Source organism: Neoarius graeffei, chromosome 25 (genome assembly GCF_027579695.1).
Source record: "Neoarius graeffei isolate fNeoGra1 chromosome 25, fNeoGra1.pri, whole genome shotgun sequence".
In the NCBI taxonomy this organism is placed as follows: Eukaryota; Metazoa; Chordata; class Actinopteri; order Siluriformes; family Ariidae; genus Neoarius; species Neoarius graeffei.
In genome coordinates this window covers 6240685-6256120 of record NC_083593.1, presented here as the reverse complement: position 1 = coordinate 6256120, position 15436 = coordinate 6240685, and the positions used below count along the sequence as shown (strand labels likewise).

The following is a 15436-nucleotide window of genomic DNA, read 5'->3' as shown; positions in this document are numbered from 1 at the left end:
GTGTGAACCTCCTGACTGAAGTCTGAGAAGGTCGTCACTGACATTCACCCGTTAAAACATTGTTTGGATGCTGCTGGGTCTCAAAAGGCAGCAGCAAACGCAAACCCAGTCCATGCTGCCTCCTTGTGTCCTGCTATCTCACTGTGCAAATGCCATGACAGGATAACAGAGGTGTGGTTAGGGGTGGGAGTAGCTCTAAAGGGGTGTGGTCACTGGGAGAGTGGGCAGGGCTGCTGAAGGCACGGTTTCACAGCTGTAGATGATGACCAGCCTGTTTCGGCGCAGCGCCAGCAGCAATGGCAATCACAGCTCGAGGGCTAACGGTAATGGAGGATCCGAGCTCAATAACAGCAAGTCTTCTCGACAGGTGCGTGTGAGTCTCATACTCCCTGCTGTTTATGCTTGAACCATGTAACAAATCAACGTTCTTAAAAGAACCAAAGGAACAATGACTTGCAAAGAACATTATCAATTCTGATGCAACAGTGTACGTTTTTTCTGTAGCACGTCCGACGGTTGGAGTTCAACCAGGCCATGGATGACTTCAAGACCATGTTTCCAAGCATGGACCACGAGGTGATTGAGTGTGTCCTGCGTGCCAATAATGGTGCTGTGGACTCCACCATTGACCAGCTCCTGCAGATGAGTTTGGATGGACAAGGCACAGACGACAGCTCCGACTCGGACGACAGCATTCCTCCAGAGGTACAAAGACGACGATGAGTCTCACTAAAACAGGCTGCTGATTAATTATAGAGAAGACCAAGTGGCACATAATGATTGGCTATGGATGATATCCAATTCAGTGCAAAAGTTAGCACACCCTTACTTCAAAACAATGACGAGATGGTTTAAAGACAAAAAGTCTCATCTCATCTCATTATCTCTAGCCGCTTTATCCTGTTCTACAGGGTCGCAGGCAAGCTGGAGCCTATCCCAGCTGACTACGGGCGAAAGGCGGGGTACACCCTGGACAAGTCGCCAGGTCATCACAGGGCTGACACATAGACACAGACAACCATTCACACTCACATTCACACCTACGCTCAATTTAGAGTCACCAGTTAACCTAACCTGCATGTCTTTGGACTGTGGGGGAAACCGGAGCACCCGGAGGAAACCCACGCGGACACGGGGAGAACATGCAAACTCCGCACAGAAAGGCCCTCGCCGGCCACGGGGCTCGAACCCGGACCTTCTTGCTGTGAGGCGACAGCGCTAACCACTACACCACCGTGCCGCCTTAAAGGCAAAAAGTGAAATAGGAAAACAAGACGAGGCATGATTTTATATGTGAGAGTTACCACACCAAAGCTGATTACATTCCTTTACATTACATTAATGGCATTTAGCAGATGCTCCTATCCAGAGTGACGTGCAATGTACCCAGAGCAGCCTGGGGAGCAGTCGGGCATTAGGTACCTTGTTCATCAAGGGCACTTCAACCATTCCTGCTTGTCCAGGGAATTGAACCAGTGAACTTTTGGCCCCAAAGCTGCTTCTCAAACCAGTAGGCCATGGCTTCACCTTAACAGCAAATCCTGAAGTTTTTAATTCCTCTTAAACCCAACAAGTTGCCACTGATTACACTTTTTAAATTTATTAATGTTGTGGAGCGTCCACGAAACAAGGTCCTGTAATCAGTTACATTATAGCAGCTATAAACGGTCTTTCCCTCACCAGCCTCTCTTTGTTCTTTCTCTTAGACAGCATGCCATGTTACTGAGGAATACAAATTCCTCCCTCCATAGTGGAGCAGTTAACACTGGAGACTCCTTTCAAAAATGCCCAATTGTTTCCTTGCAGGAAATATCACCATAACAACAACACGCAATCCATTTATCTAGAGGGTCCACTGTACACGTCCCTGTCTGAGTAGTTCCTATATATAGAAATGATAAGATATTTGAACAAACCTAAATGTGATTTGTCTTCCAGCTGAAATATTGTCAGAACTGCTATTATAAGAACCTTCTAAATAATCATATTCAAGAATTCAACCTGCCCACTTTGTGATCAAACCTTGGTAGTGTCTTTATGTTTCCTTTTTCATTTCTGGTTTATGTTGCTTGCTTGTTTGTTTGTTTGTTTGCTTGTTTGTTTGTTTGTTTGTTTGTTTGTTTGTTTGTTTGTTTGTTTGTTTGTTAATGGTTGCTGATGGCTCCCCTCATGTCCAGCTCTGCAGAAGACTTTGGCTAACATGCAAATAAATAAAACATTTTGGACTACTGCATAAATTTCAACGGTGGCACGGTGGTGTAGTGGTTAGCACTGTCGCCTCACAGCAAGAAGGTCCTGAATTCAAGCCCAGTGGCCGACGGGGTCCTTTCCGTGTGGAGTTTGCATGTTCTCCCCGTGTCTGCATGGGTTTCCTCCAGGTGCTCCGGTTTCCCCCACAATCCAAAGGTTAGGATGCAGGTTAGGATAATTGGTGGCTCTAAATTGACCGTAGGTGTGAATGGTTGTGTGTATCTATGTATCAGCCCTGTGCTGATTTGCCAACTTATCCAGGGTGTACCCCACCTCTCGCCCATAGTCAGCTGGGATAGGCTCCAGCTTGCCTGCGACCCTGCACAGGATAAGTGGTTATGGATAATGGATGGATGGATTTCAAGTTATTTTTAATGTATAATTTTGTGTGAATATTTTGTGCAATTTCAGCATTTTACATCACATCATTTGACACGTAAAGAAAAAACCTTTATTCGTCACATGCACACTTCAAGCACAGTGAAATTCATCCTCTGCATTTAACCCATCTGAAGCAGTGAACACATGCACACACTCAGAGCAGTGGGCAGCCACACCAAAGCGCCCGGGGAGCAGTCGGGGTTAGGTACCTTGCTCAAGGGCACCTCAGCCTAAGGCCGCCCCATGTTAACCTAACTGCATGTCTTTTGGACTGTGGGGGAAACCGGAGCACCCGGAGGAAACCCACGCAGACAACATGCAAACTCCACACAGAAAGGCCCTCGCCGGCCGCTGTGTTCGAACCCAGAACCTTCTTGCTGTGAGGCGACCGTGCTAACCACTACTCCACCGTGCCACCCCGTAAAGACCGTAAAGGTCTGGGGATCACGTTTTCTCTCAGGGACCTTTCACTAGCTTTGTTTTAGCCAAACTTAATACTGTGATGTACATACAGTTACAGTATTGCAGCCTGTGAAAAGCTTTTCAAGTATAACCTGAGGATATTTTTGCCATACTGTCCACTCCTGGTTCAATTTATTGGAACAAATTCCAGATTTCTTGGAATTATGTCAGTTTTGTAAGAGAATCCAGAAATCTGTCTGAATGTATTAGAACTTCGGAGCACTGACAGCATGTTTCCTCTGTCTGCCCACACGCCTGACATTTTTTAAAAAATGAGATAAGAATGAACGGACACACAGCACCCAGAAGCATTTCTGCGTCTTCGATATGCAGCTGTGGAGCCTTTGCCCTGAATAACTACCAGCCCTGATGCTTAGGGCAGGAGTGTGTGTGTGTGTGTGTGTGTGTGTGTGTGTGTGTGTGTGTGTGTGTGTGTGTGTGTGTGTGTGTGTGTGGTGCCAGAGAACTGCTTGACCCAGTTTGCTCAGTGAGGTCCTGAAGAGCGTGCAGAGAGCTTTGGAGCTCTAGACTCACAAGCTCCGTGTCCTTCTCAACCAGGCTGATCTCTTTAAACATCGTCAACTGGAGCAGAAGATCTCAGGAGCAACTCCGATAAAATATCGAGCTGCACTTCAGATGCCGGTGATGTCCAGTGACCTCAATGAAAATGAACAACCGAGGTTATATTCATATCATTTATTAATTCTTTTGTATGGCTTTGCAATGAGATCAAGTCAAATTTGCGGATGCTGCTCGTGAAAGGTTTTGGGTTCTTAGGCTGTTCCTCGCAAATGTACAAAAGTGTGTTTCCCTGTAAAACTCATTTTAGGAAGCAAAGCCTTCCTTCATTCCACAGTGAACCCTAAGAAACAGAGTGTAAACAATTGATCTATCTTGCTTATACGTGTGTGTGTGTGTGTTACCGTTTTCTCTTCTGCAGATCTTGGAAAGGACGTTAGAGCCGGACAGCTCAGATGAAGAACCCCCACCTGTTTACTCTCCACCCTCTTACGAGATGCACATCTTTGACAGGAAGCACCCGGCTGATGTGCCGCCGTTCCCTCCTCCCAGGCAAGAAGACGGAAAAGACAAATAGGAAATTTGTGGTTGATCTGATGACACGCAGACCTCCATTTAGAACATTTGAAGGTTATTCAGTGGTCCTTCTGCAAGAACAAAGAAGGATGTTACAGCGTAAAAAATTATACACCAGAATATTTCCCTGTCAGAAATCTCATCTCATCTCATTATCTCTAGCCGCTTTATCCTTCTACAGGGTCGCAGGCAAGCTGGAGCCTATCCCAGCTGACTACGGGCGAAAGGCGGGGTACACCCTGGACAAGTCGCCAGGTCATCACAGGGCTGACACATAGACACAGACAACCATTCACACTCACACCTACGGTCAATTTAGAGCCACCAGTTAACCTAACCTGCATGTCTTTGGACTGTGGGGGAAACCGGAGCACCCGGAGGAAACCCACGCGGACATGGGGAGAACATGCAAACTCCACACAGAAAGGCCCTCGCCGGCCACGGGGCTCGAACCCAGGACCTTCTTGCTGTGAGGCGACAGCGCTAACCACTACACCACCGTGCCGCCCCTGTCAGAAATCCAACCTTTAATAAAGAACCCTGTTTCTAGGAGTGTATGACTAATCATTCATTCATTCCTTAATTCGTCTTCAGGAAGCACTTTATCTGCTCATTTCTCCACCTGGTGCCAGTCTCACGCCACTGCAGCTCCTCAACCTTGAGCATCTGTCACTGCTCCAAAGATACCATTCATTTTTATTCTGGACCCTAAAAAGAACATGATGAGTTCATCAAACCTGATAAATCACCATGTCCTTGATTTCAATGACCTTGATTTTTTTTTTTTAATGTGCCAGGTTTGATGCCAATCCTCCAACCGGGCATCAGCAGATCAGCAGCTACAGGAACTGGAACCCTCCGTTACTAGGCAACCTCCCTGATGACTTCCTGCGGATCCTGCCCCAGCAGCTCGACAGTCTGCAGGTAGATTTATGGCACTCGTACGCAACCGATAATGGATTGTTAACGTTTCTAATCGCTCATACACAGGAGCCAGCTTGGTGCATCAATGCATGTTCAATGAGTTTATCATTGTAGCATTTATAGCATTTATAGCAAGCCTTATGTTTAGTTTGCTTCATAGTAAACGATAATGAAAGCCATTTATTTGGATTTTCTAGCAATGTAATAATAAAAAAAAATTCAAAACAACCAATAACTAATACATTAATATTTATAAATCTTAATTATTAGCAGCATTTACACGACTCGTGAAACCTTGTTGATCTTCCAGAACAAATATTTTTTTGAATGTAATGTCGTTAATATTCATTTGAGAAATCAAGCCAAGTGCATTTTTCGTTAAATCTTTTAGTATTCGTCCAATATACCAATGAACATCAAATTTCCTTGCTTTATTCCTTGGTCTGTATCATCCAAACAAATATTCTCATGACAAATCTTTGAAAAGTATTTTTCCATAAGGGTTTGTTGATAAAAACCTGCCAAATTTGAGGCCAATCAGATGATCAGTCTAATTCAGAGATTATTTTAAAACAGTAGGTTTTGCATATTATACACATGCATTATAAGTGGGCGGAGCTACAGGAAATGGTACAGTAAATTTGATCTTGGTGTGTTTTTTTGGATGGAAAATCAGAATTTGGACTCCAAGGTTTATACATCTTGCACATCTTACACAGCAGTAACAGGTCATTCTGTCCTGATTAAAACATCATCCAGGCTGCATGTTGGATCTGATGGACCACCAGCTTTTCCATTTCTCCGACGTGATCTCCTTATAAAATGACACCCTGATCTTGAAGGCGCCGTTGTCATTGCTGATTTATTCCTGTCGTCTGTTTTTCAAGCGTTCTCAGAGCAGCCTGTCCCAGCCTTCCTCGTCGTCATCGTCCTCACTGTCCTCTCTGACGCAGTATTCAGCCTCGGAGCAGGACAGAAAGCTGAAGCAGTACCTGGAGGACGAGCGCATCGCCCTTTTCCTGCAGAACGAGGAGTTCATGAGGGAGCTGCAGCGCAACCGTGACTTCCTCATCGCTCTGGAGAGAGGTGGGGGATGGAATACACACACACACACACACACACACACACACACACACACACACACACACACACACACACGACTGTCTTTATAAGACAAATGATCTTCTATTAACATACACTCACCGGCCACTTTAATGGGAACTTGTTCTGGATTCTAAGATTCCTGCTCATGGCTGGCAGCAGTGGAACGTCTTGATTCTTCTGCTGTTGCATGTTGAGATGCTTTTCTGCTCACCACAGTTATAAAGAGTTGCTATGAGTTGCTATCTCCTTCCTGGCAAAAAAGCTTGATGTCATAGATCAGATCTATGAGGTGACTGGAGCAAAATATAGGACAGTTTCCGAAATATAGGCAGGCTGTAAATCTTGTAGAGAATATCAAACATGAAATTAATACCTGTATCAATAAGATATTAAGTATATACACTCACCGGCCACTTTAATAGGCACTTGTTCTTGATTCTAAGACTCCTATTTCTTGCAGGACTAGAACCCAATGTGCTCTTCTGTTTTCTGTTGCATGCTGAGATGCTTTTCTGCTCACCCCAGTTGTAAAGAGTGATTATATGAGTTACTATATCCTTCCTGGCAAAAAAAGCTCGAACCAATCTGTCCATTTTCCTCTGACCTCTCTTATCAACAAGGCTTCCATCCACAGAACTGTCGCTCAGTCAGTCGATGTTTTTTGTTTTTCGCACCATTCTGTGTAAACTCTAGAGACTGTCGTGTGTGAAAACCCCAGGAGTTCAGCAGTTTCTGAAATACTTGAACCAGTCCATCTGGCTCAAACCAACACCCACGCCACAGCGAATTTGTATCCGAGCTCTTGATGATATCTTGATTTGTATCTCCATGATTTGATGCATCGTGCTGCTGTTAAGCGATTGGCTAATTAAAGAACTGCATCAAACAAGGAGCAGGTGGGTGGGTGTTCCTAATAAAGTGACCAGTGAGTGTAATTATTCAAGCAGCTCATTTTTCTAAAACTGTAACAAAAAGGAAATATTTACGCTCCCGTGACCGCATAGGTTTCCTCCTACATTCCAAAGACATGCAGACTGGATCAGCAGGCTCCTCTGTAGATGTGAGTGTGAGTGTGAATGGCTGTCTGGCTCTCGGTGACGGATCTCTGGGTGTTCCTCACCTCTAGATATAATTGTGCTATATCTTCTCATCTTTATATAGCTCTAATGTGCTTGCTGATCATCATGAAACATGTATTTCTATACTAATGCAAGATTATTATTTCACATCCTGAGCACCCAAAGATGTTTTTTCATCCTCCTCATTTTATTTTTCACTATTTCATGCTTTCTTTTATTTTGGTGCATGCTGGCTGCATAACGGTGATGATATACAGGACATCCAGGTCAATTTTCTCAGTTTATCTTCACTCTTTGATGTACTGTAATTCCCCTGCCTCGTGCTCTCAGGGTCTCACTCTGGGAGAGAGAGAGCTGCACCTTTGGCCCCTGAGACATGCAGTATTGGGTCACCACCCCACCCATCATCCAACCATCTCACACTGGCTGTTTATGTTGTAGATCGTCAGAGGTATGCGTCTCTGAAATCCCAGCGCTCTCATTCATCCACTTGCATGGAGAGTTCCACTGAAGGTACACACATTCATCAGCTTGTGAATTGTGTGTGTGTGTGTGTGTGTGTGTGTGTGTGTGTGTGTGTGTGTGTGTGTGTGTGTGTGTGTGTGTGTCTTTATTTATTATGGTGAATACTGAAGTGGAATAGTGGAGCAGGTTTAGACTGATGCCGATAGCTTCATGGAGCAATACCAGGAGTCTGATGGTATCCCATGATCCGAACATTTTTAATCATTTTCATGTTAACGTGTGTGTGTGTGTGTGTGTGTGTGTGTGTGTGTGTGTGTGTGTGTGTGTGTGTGTGTGTGTGTGTGTGATTCTGTAGGTGATCACAACACCTCAGGCTCTGAAGAAGCCTGCACCTCCATCTCAGATGATGCCTTGTTCCGTGACAAACTCAAGCACATGGGCAAATGTAATTACACACACACGCACACACACACACAGACACCATTCCTACCTGGCTGTAATTATTGTTTTGGTAAATTTAGCCATCTTTTATTATACATTTGTTTCACTTCAATTTATAAATCTACAACACTACTGTAATCCCAACACTGCTCCCATAATTCGATAATGTCGACTATTACACACGGACACCTGGCTCCTTCTTTGTCTGCTCACAGTCTCCAAATTTGTCTCGCTGTATTGAATTGCAAATGGTAGCGACGCTGCGCTCAACGTAATCAAGCAGCCAGATTTCTTTAATGGACCATGAATCAGATCCCTTTTCTGTCTCTTTAGATCCTTCAACATGAAAAGCTGTGTGTATATATATATATATATATATATATATATATATATATATATATATATATATATATACAGTGGTGCTTGAAAGTTTGTGAACCCTTTAGAATTTTCTATATTTCTGCATAAATATGACCTAAAACATCATCAGATTTTCACACAAGTCCTAAAAGTAGATAAAGAGAACCCAGTTAAACAAATGAGACAAAAATATTATACTTGATCATTTATTTATTGAGGAAAATGATCCAATATTGCATATCTGTGAGTGGCAAAAGTATGTGAACCTCTAGGATTAGCAGTTAATTTGAAGGTGAAATTAGAGTCAGGTGTTTTCAATCAATGGGATGACAATCAGGTGTGAGTGGGCACCCTGTTTTATTTAAAGAACAGGGATCTATCAAAGTCTGATCTTCACAACACATGTTTGTGGAAGTGTATCATGGCACGAACAAAGGAGATTTCTGAGGACCTCAGAAAAAGCGTTGTTGATGCTCATCAGGCTGGAAAAGGTTACAAAACCATCTCTAAAGAGTTTGGACTCCACTAATCCACAGTCAGACAGATTGTGTACAAATGGAGGAAATTCAAGACCATTGTTACCCTCCCCAGGAGTGGTCCACCAACATAGATCACTCCAAGAGCAAGGCGTGTAATAGTCGGTGAGGTCACAAAGGACCCCAGGGTAACTTCTAAGCAACTGAAGGCCTTTCTCACATTAGCTAATGTTAATGTTCATGAGTCCACCATCAGGAGAACACTGAACAACAATGGTGTGCATGGCAGGGTTGCAAGGAGAAAGCCACTGCTCTCCAAAAAGAACATTGCTGCTTGTCTGCAGTTTGCTAAAGATCACGTGGACAAGCCAGAAGGCTATTGGAAAAATGTTTTGTGGACGGATGAGACCAAAATAGAAATTTTTGGTTTAAATGAGAAGCGTTATGGTTGGAGAAAGGAAAACTGCATTACAGCATAAGAACCTTATCCCATCTGTGAAACATGGTGGTGGTAATATCATGGTTTGGGCCTGTTTTGCTGCATCTGGGTCAGGACGGCTTGCCATCATTGATGGAACAATGAACTGTGAATTATACCAGCGAATTCTAAAGGAAAATGTCAGGACATCTGTCCATGAACTGAATCTCAAGAGAAGGTGGGTCATGCAGCAAGACAACGACCCTAAGCACACAAGTCGTTCTACCAAAGAATGGTTAAAGAAGAATAAAGTTAATGTTTTGGAATGGCCAAGTCAAAGTCCTGACCTTAATCCAATGGAAATGTTGTGGAAGGACCTGAAGCGAGCAGTTCATGTGAGGAAACCCACCAACATCCCAGAGTTGAAGCTGTTCTGTACGGAGGAACGGGCTAAAATTCCTCCAAGCCGGTGTGCAGGACTGATCAACAGTTACCGCAAACGTTTAGTTGCAGTTATTGCTGCACAAGGGGGTCACACCAGATACTGAAAGCAAAGGTTCACATACTTTTGCCACTCACAGATATGTAATATTGGATCATTTTCCTCAATAAATAAAAGACCACGTATAATATTTTTGTCTCATTTGTTTAACTGGGTTCTCTTTATCTACTTTTAGGACTTGTGTGAAAATCTGATGATGTTTTAGGTCATATTTATGCAGAAATATATAAAATTCTAAAGGGTTCACAAACTTTCAAGCACCACTGTAAACACACAACCCCGATTCCAAAAAAGTTGGGACAAAGTACAAATTGTAAATAAAAACGGAATGCAATGATGTGGAAGTTTCAAAATTCCATATTTTATTCAGAATAGAACATAGATGACATATCAACTGTTTAAACTGAGAAAATGTATCATTTAAAGAGAAAAATTAGGTGATTTTAAATTTCATGACAACAACACATCTCAAAAAAGTTGGGACAAGGCCATGTTTACCACTGTGAGACATCTCCTTTTCTCTTTACAACAGTCTGTAAACGTCTGGGGACTGAGGAGACAAGTTGCTCAAGTTTAGGGATAGGAATGTTAACCCATTCTTGTCTAATGTAGGATTCGAGTTGCTCAACTGTCTTAGGTCTTTTTTGTCGTATCTTCTGTTTTATGATGCGCCAAATGTTTTCTATGGGTGAAAGATCTGGACTGCAGGCTGGCTGGTTCAGTATCCGGACCCTTCTTCTACGCAGCCATGATGCTGTAATTGATGCAGTATGTGGTTTGGCATTGTCATGTTGGAAAATGCAAGGTCTTCCCTGAAAGAGACGTCGTCTGGATGGGCGCATATGTTGCTCTAGAACCTGGATATACCTTTCAGCATTGATGGTGTCTTTCCAGATGTGTAAGCTGCCCATGCCACACGCACTAATGCAACCCCATACCATCAGAGATGCAGGCTTCTGAACTGAGCGCTGATAACAACTTGGGTCGTCCTTCTCCTCTTTAGTCCGAATGACACGGCGTCCCTGATTTCCATAAAGAACTTCAAATTTTGATTCGTCTGACCACAGAACAGTTTTCCACTTTGCCACAGTCCATTTTAAATGAGCCTTGGCCCAGAGAAGACGTCTGCGCTTCTGGATCGTGTTTAGATACGGCTTCTTCTTTGAACTATAGAGTTTTAGCTGGCAACGGCGGATGGCACGGTGAATTGTGTTCACAGATAATGTTCTCTGGAAATATTCCTGAGCCCATTTTGTGATTTCCAATACAGAAGCATGCCTGTATGTGATGCAGTGCCGTCTAAGGGCCCGAAGATCACGGGCACCCGGTATGGTTTTCCGGCCTTGACCCTTACGCACAGAGATTCTTCCAGATTCTCTGAATCTTTTGATGATATTATGCACTGTAGATGATGATATGTTCAAACTCTTTGCAATTTTACACTGTCGAACTCCTTTCTGATATTGCTCCACTATTTGTCGGCGCAGAATTAGGGGGATTGGTGATCCTCTTCCCATCTTTACTTCTGAGAGCCGCTGCCACTCCAAGATGCTCTTTTTATACCCAGTCATGTTAATGACCTATTGCCAATTGACCTAATGAGTTGCAATTTGGTCCTCCAGCTGTTCCTTTTTTGTACCTTTAACTTTTCCAGCCTCTTATTGCCCCTGTCCCAACTTTTTTGAGATGTGTTGCTGTCAAGAAATTTCAAATGAGCCAATATTTGGCATGAAATTTCAAAATGTCTCACTTTCGACATTTGATATGTTGTCTATGTTCTATTGTGAATACAATATCAGTTTTTGAGCTTTGTAAATTATTGCATTCCGTTTTTATTTACAATTTGTACTTTGCCCCAACTTTTTTGGAATCAGGGTCATATATATATATATATATATATATATATATATATATATATATATATATATATATATATATATATATATATATATACACACACACAGTGGATATAAAAAGTGTACACACCCCATTAAAATGACAGGTTTTTCTGATGTAAAAAAATGAGACCACAATAAATAATTTCAAAACTTTTCCCACCTTTAATGTGACCTATAACTTGTACAATTCAATTGAAAAACAAACAAATCTGTTAGGGAGGAAAAACATAAAAAATAAAAAAACGTACAATAAGCTGCTTGCGTAAGTGTGCACACCCTTAAACTAATACTTTGTTGAAGCACCTTTTGATTTAATTACAGCATTCAGTCTTTTTGGGTCGGAGTCTATCAGCCTGCCACATCTAGACTTGGCAATATTTGCCCACTCTTCCTTGCAAAAGTGCTCCAAATCTGTCAGATTGCGAGGGCGTCTCTTGTGCACAGCCCTCTTCAGGTCACCCCACAGATTTTCAATTGGATTTAGGTCTGGGCTCTGGCTGGGCCATTCCAAAACTTTTTTGGGGTCACCATCATGCTGAAAGATGAAATTCCTCTTCATCTTCAGCTTTCTAGCAGACACCTGAAGGTTTTGGGCCAAAATTGACTGGTATTTAGAACTGTTCATAATTCCCTCCACCTTGACTAAAGCCCCTGTTCCAGCTGAAGAAAAACAACCCCAAAACATGATGCTGCCACCACAGTGCTTCACCGTGGGCATGGTGTTCTTTGGTGATGCGCAATGTTGTTTTTACGCCACACATACGTTTTGGAATTGTGGTCAAGAAGTTCAACCTTGGTTTCATCAGACCAGAACACATTTCCCCACATGCTTTTGGGAGAGTTGATGGGTTTTTTTTGTTTTGTTTTGTTTTTTGCAAAATTTAGCCGGGTCTGGATGTTTTTCTTTGACCCTACCTCATAGTCCAGACATATGGAGAATACGGGAGATTGTTGTCACATGTAGTACACAACCAGTACTTGCCAGAAATTCCTGCAGCTCCTTCAGTGTTGCTGTAGGCCTCTCGGCAGCCTCCCTGACCAGTTTTCGTCTGGTCTTTTCATCAATTTTGGAGGGACGTCCAGTTCTCTGTAATGTCACTGTTGTCCCATATTTTCTCCACTTCTTGATGACTGTCTTCACTGTGCTCCATGGTATATTTAATGCCGTGGAAATGTTTTTGTACCCTTCTTTTGACTGATACCTTTCAACAATGAGATCCCTTTGATGCTTTGTAAGCTCTCTGTGAACCCTGGCTTTTGCTGGAGGATGTAACGGAGTAAATGTCTGAACTTTATTTGGGGTTAATCAGAGTCATTTTAATTGATGGCTGGTGTGAACCCGAAAAGACTGAATGCTGTAATTAAATAAAAAGGCGCTTCAACAAAGTATTAGTTTAAGGGTGTGCACACTTATGCAACCAGCTTATTGTATAATTTTGATATTTTATGTTTTCTCCCTAACACATTTGTTTGTTTTTCAATTGAATTGTACAGGTTATAGGTCACATTAAAGGTGGGAAAAGTTTTGAAATTATTTATCGTAGTCTCTTTTTTTTTTTACATCAGAAAAACCTATCATTTTAACAGGGTGTGTACACTTTGTATATCGTATATATTGTCCTGGATTAAAAAAAAAAACAATTCAATCACAGTTAATCAGTTCCACAGTTCTTGATACAAAGCATTTCATTGCTCTTTAAGAAATAAAGTAAAAAAAAAAAAGAAAGAAAAGTATTATTTCATTATTGAAGTATAAACTACGTGCATAAAATATTACTCAGGCTTAAGCAAATTAAATCCAGGAATCTGTAGAAATGTTATAGTTCTCAAATTCTAGATGCTTCTCATGAAAATTGCATTTCAATATTTCAAACATAGCACAAACTATATTTTAAAAAAGAAAAGAAAAACTGTGCAAAATGTTCTGGATGATTCTGAAAGGAAAATGAATTAAAGAGCTGTGCTTAAAAGAACATCTTTAACCCGACTACTTCAAGACAATAATACATTTGTCCTTTCCGTAATATTTTGCAGCTACAAGGAAGAAGCTTTTCGAAATCGCAAAATCTTTCTCTGAAAAAACTCGCCGGAGGAAGACCAAAAAGAGGGCTCTCCTCAAGCATCACTCGTATCCTCCAGCAACATCTGACGTAATATGCGGCCTGTCCGTTTTCCTAACACTGCAACTCTTTTAATCCTGAATCCTTTGATTAAGCAGGAACAAAATGACGTTCAGATAAACTTACAGTGTTTATAGTCTATTCCATAACCATTGTGTCAGACTCACCACTGCAGCCTCCACTGCCAACCTTCTGGAGGATGTAGAGGGACTTACAGCAGGCAAGCACCAAATTCCCCTCATTTCAAAATGAAATAGTCCTTGGTCTGAGGTCTGTTCCTAATGCTGTTTAATGTGTGCAGAAGATGAAGGCAAGCTCAAAAGATCGGGTGCTCAGGAAACAGAAGAGTCCAACAAGGAAGTGGCGTCATGGTGAGAGAGCTAATAATGTACACTGTATGGCCTGGAACAGTTTGTGGACACCTCACCATGACACACACGTGTTTGTTGGACATCACATTCCCATTTCAACCTCCACTCTTCTGGGAAGAGATTTTGGGGCGCAGCTTTTAGGGATTTGCTTTGTGCACAGGAGCATTGTCATGCTGGAACTGGTTTGGGCCTCTTAGTTCAACTGAATGGAAATTGGAAAGCTACAGTGTACAAAGCTGCCATACAAAGGCAAACTGCAGTATCTACGTATATCTTGTGTCGGTGGCAAAAGACAGTCCAAAAGCGAATAGGTGACGCTGTTGGACCGTCTTTTGCCACCAAAACAATATGCAGATACTGCAGTTTGCCTTTGCACGGCAGTAAGACATTATATACAGTTGTGTGCTGACAAATCTTTGGCAACAGTTTGGGGAAGAACCACATATGTGTGGGGAAGCCATTGGTCTAATGGTTAGAGAAGCAGCTTTGGGACCAAAAGGTCACTGGTTTGATTCCCTGGACCAGCAGGAATGGCTGAAGTGCCCTTAAGCAAGGCATCTAATCTCCAACTGGGCTGCTCTGGATATGTTGTACATTGGTCTGGATTAGAGAGTCTCCTAAATGCCTGTAGGTGACTGAACAAAGCCAGCCACCTACACAAACACCAGCAGTACGGACAGAAACAGGACTGAACGGTAACACAAACTGTCTCCACCTCTACATGCCTACCTCTTACCTAAATAGTATATGTTCTTACAACCACACGCACCTTATTCTCTTGATCACCTCATCTCATCTCATTATCTGTAGCCGCTTTATCCTGTCCTACAGGGTCGCAGGCAAGCTGGATCCTATCCCAGCTGACTACGGGCGAAAGGCGGGGTACACCCTGGACAAGTCGCCAGGTCATCACAGGGCTGACACATAGACACAGACAACCATTCACACTCACATTCACACCTACGCTCAATTTAGAGTCACCAGTTAACCTAACCTGCATGTCTTTGGACTGTGGGGGAAACCGGAGCACCCGGAGGAAACCCACGCGGACACGGGGAGAACATGCAAACTCCGCACAGAAAGGCCCTCG

The 15436-nt window shown here is 42.7% G+C and overlaps 1 protein-coding gene across 1 annotated transcript in view; it reads left to right on the top strand.

Annotated features, from left to right (window-relative positions):
• Positions 1–259: 259 nt before the first annotated feature.
• The window catches only part of cuedc1a (CUE domain containing 1a), a 28762-nt gene continuing 13585 nt past the window's right edge, over positions 260–15436 (top strand). The window contains exons 1-10 of the mRNA XM_060909599.1: positions 260–367; positions 505–705; positions 4034–4164; positions 4986–5112; positions 6000–6198; positions 7737–7808; positions 8116–8205; positions 13890–13983; positions 14137–14195; positions 14277–14346. Coding sequence (XP_060765582.1) covers positions 260–367; positions 505–705; positions 4034–4164; positions 4986–5112; positions 6000–6198; positions 7737–7808; positions 8116–8205; positions 13890–13983; positions 14137–14195; positions 14277–14346 — 1151 coding nt within the window. The remainder of the gene's footprint in view (positions 368–504; positions 706–4033; positions 4165–4985; positions 5113–5999; positions 6199–7736; positions 7809–8115; positions 8206–13889; positions 13984–14136; positions 14196–14276; positions 14347–15436) is intronic.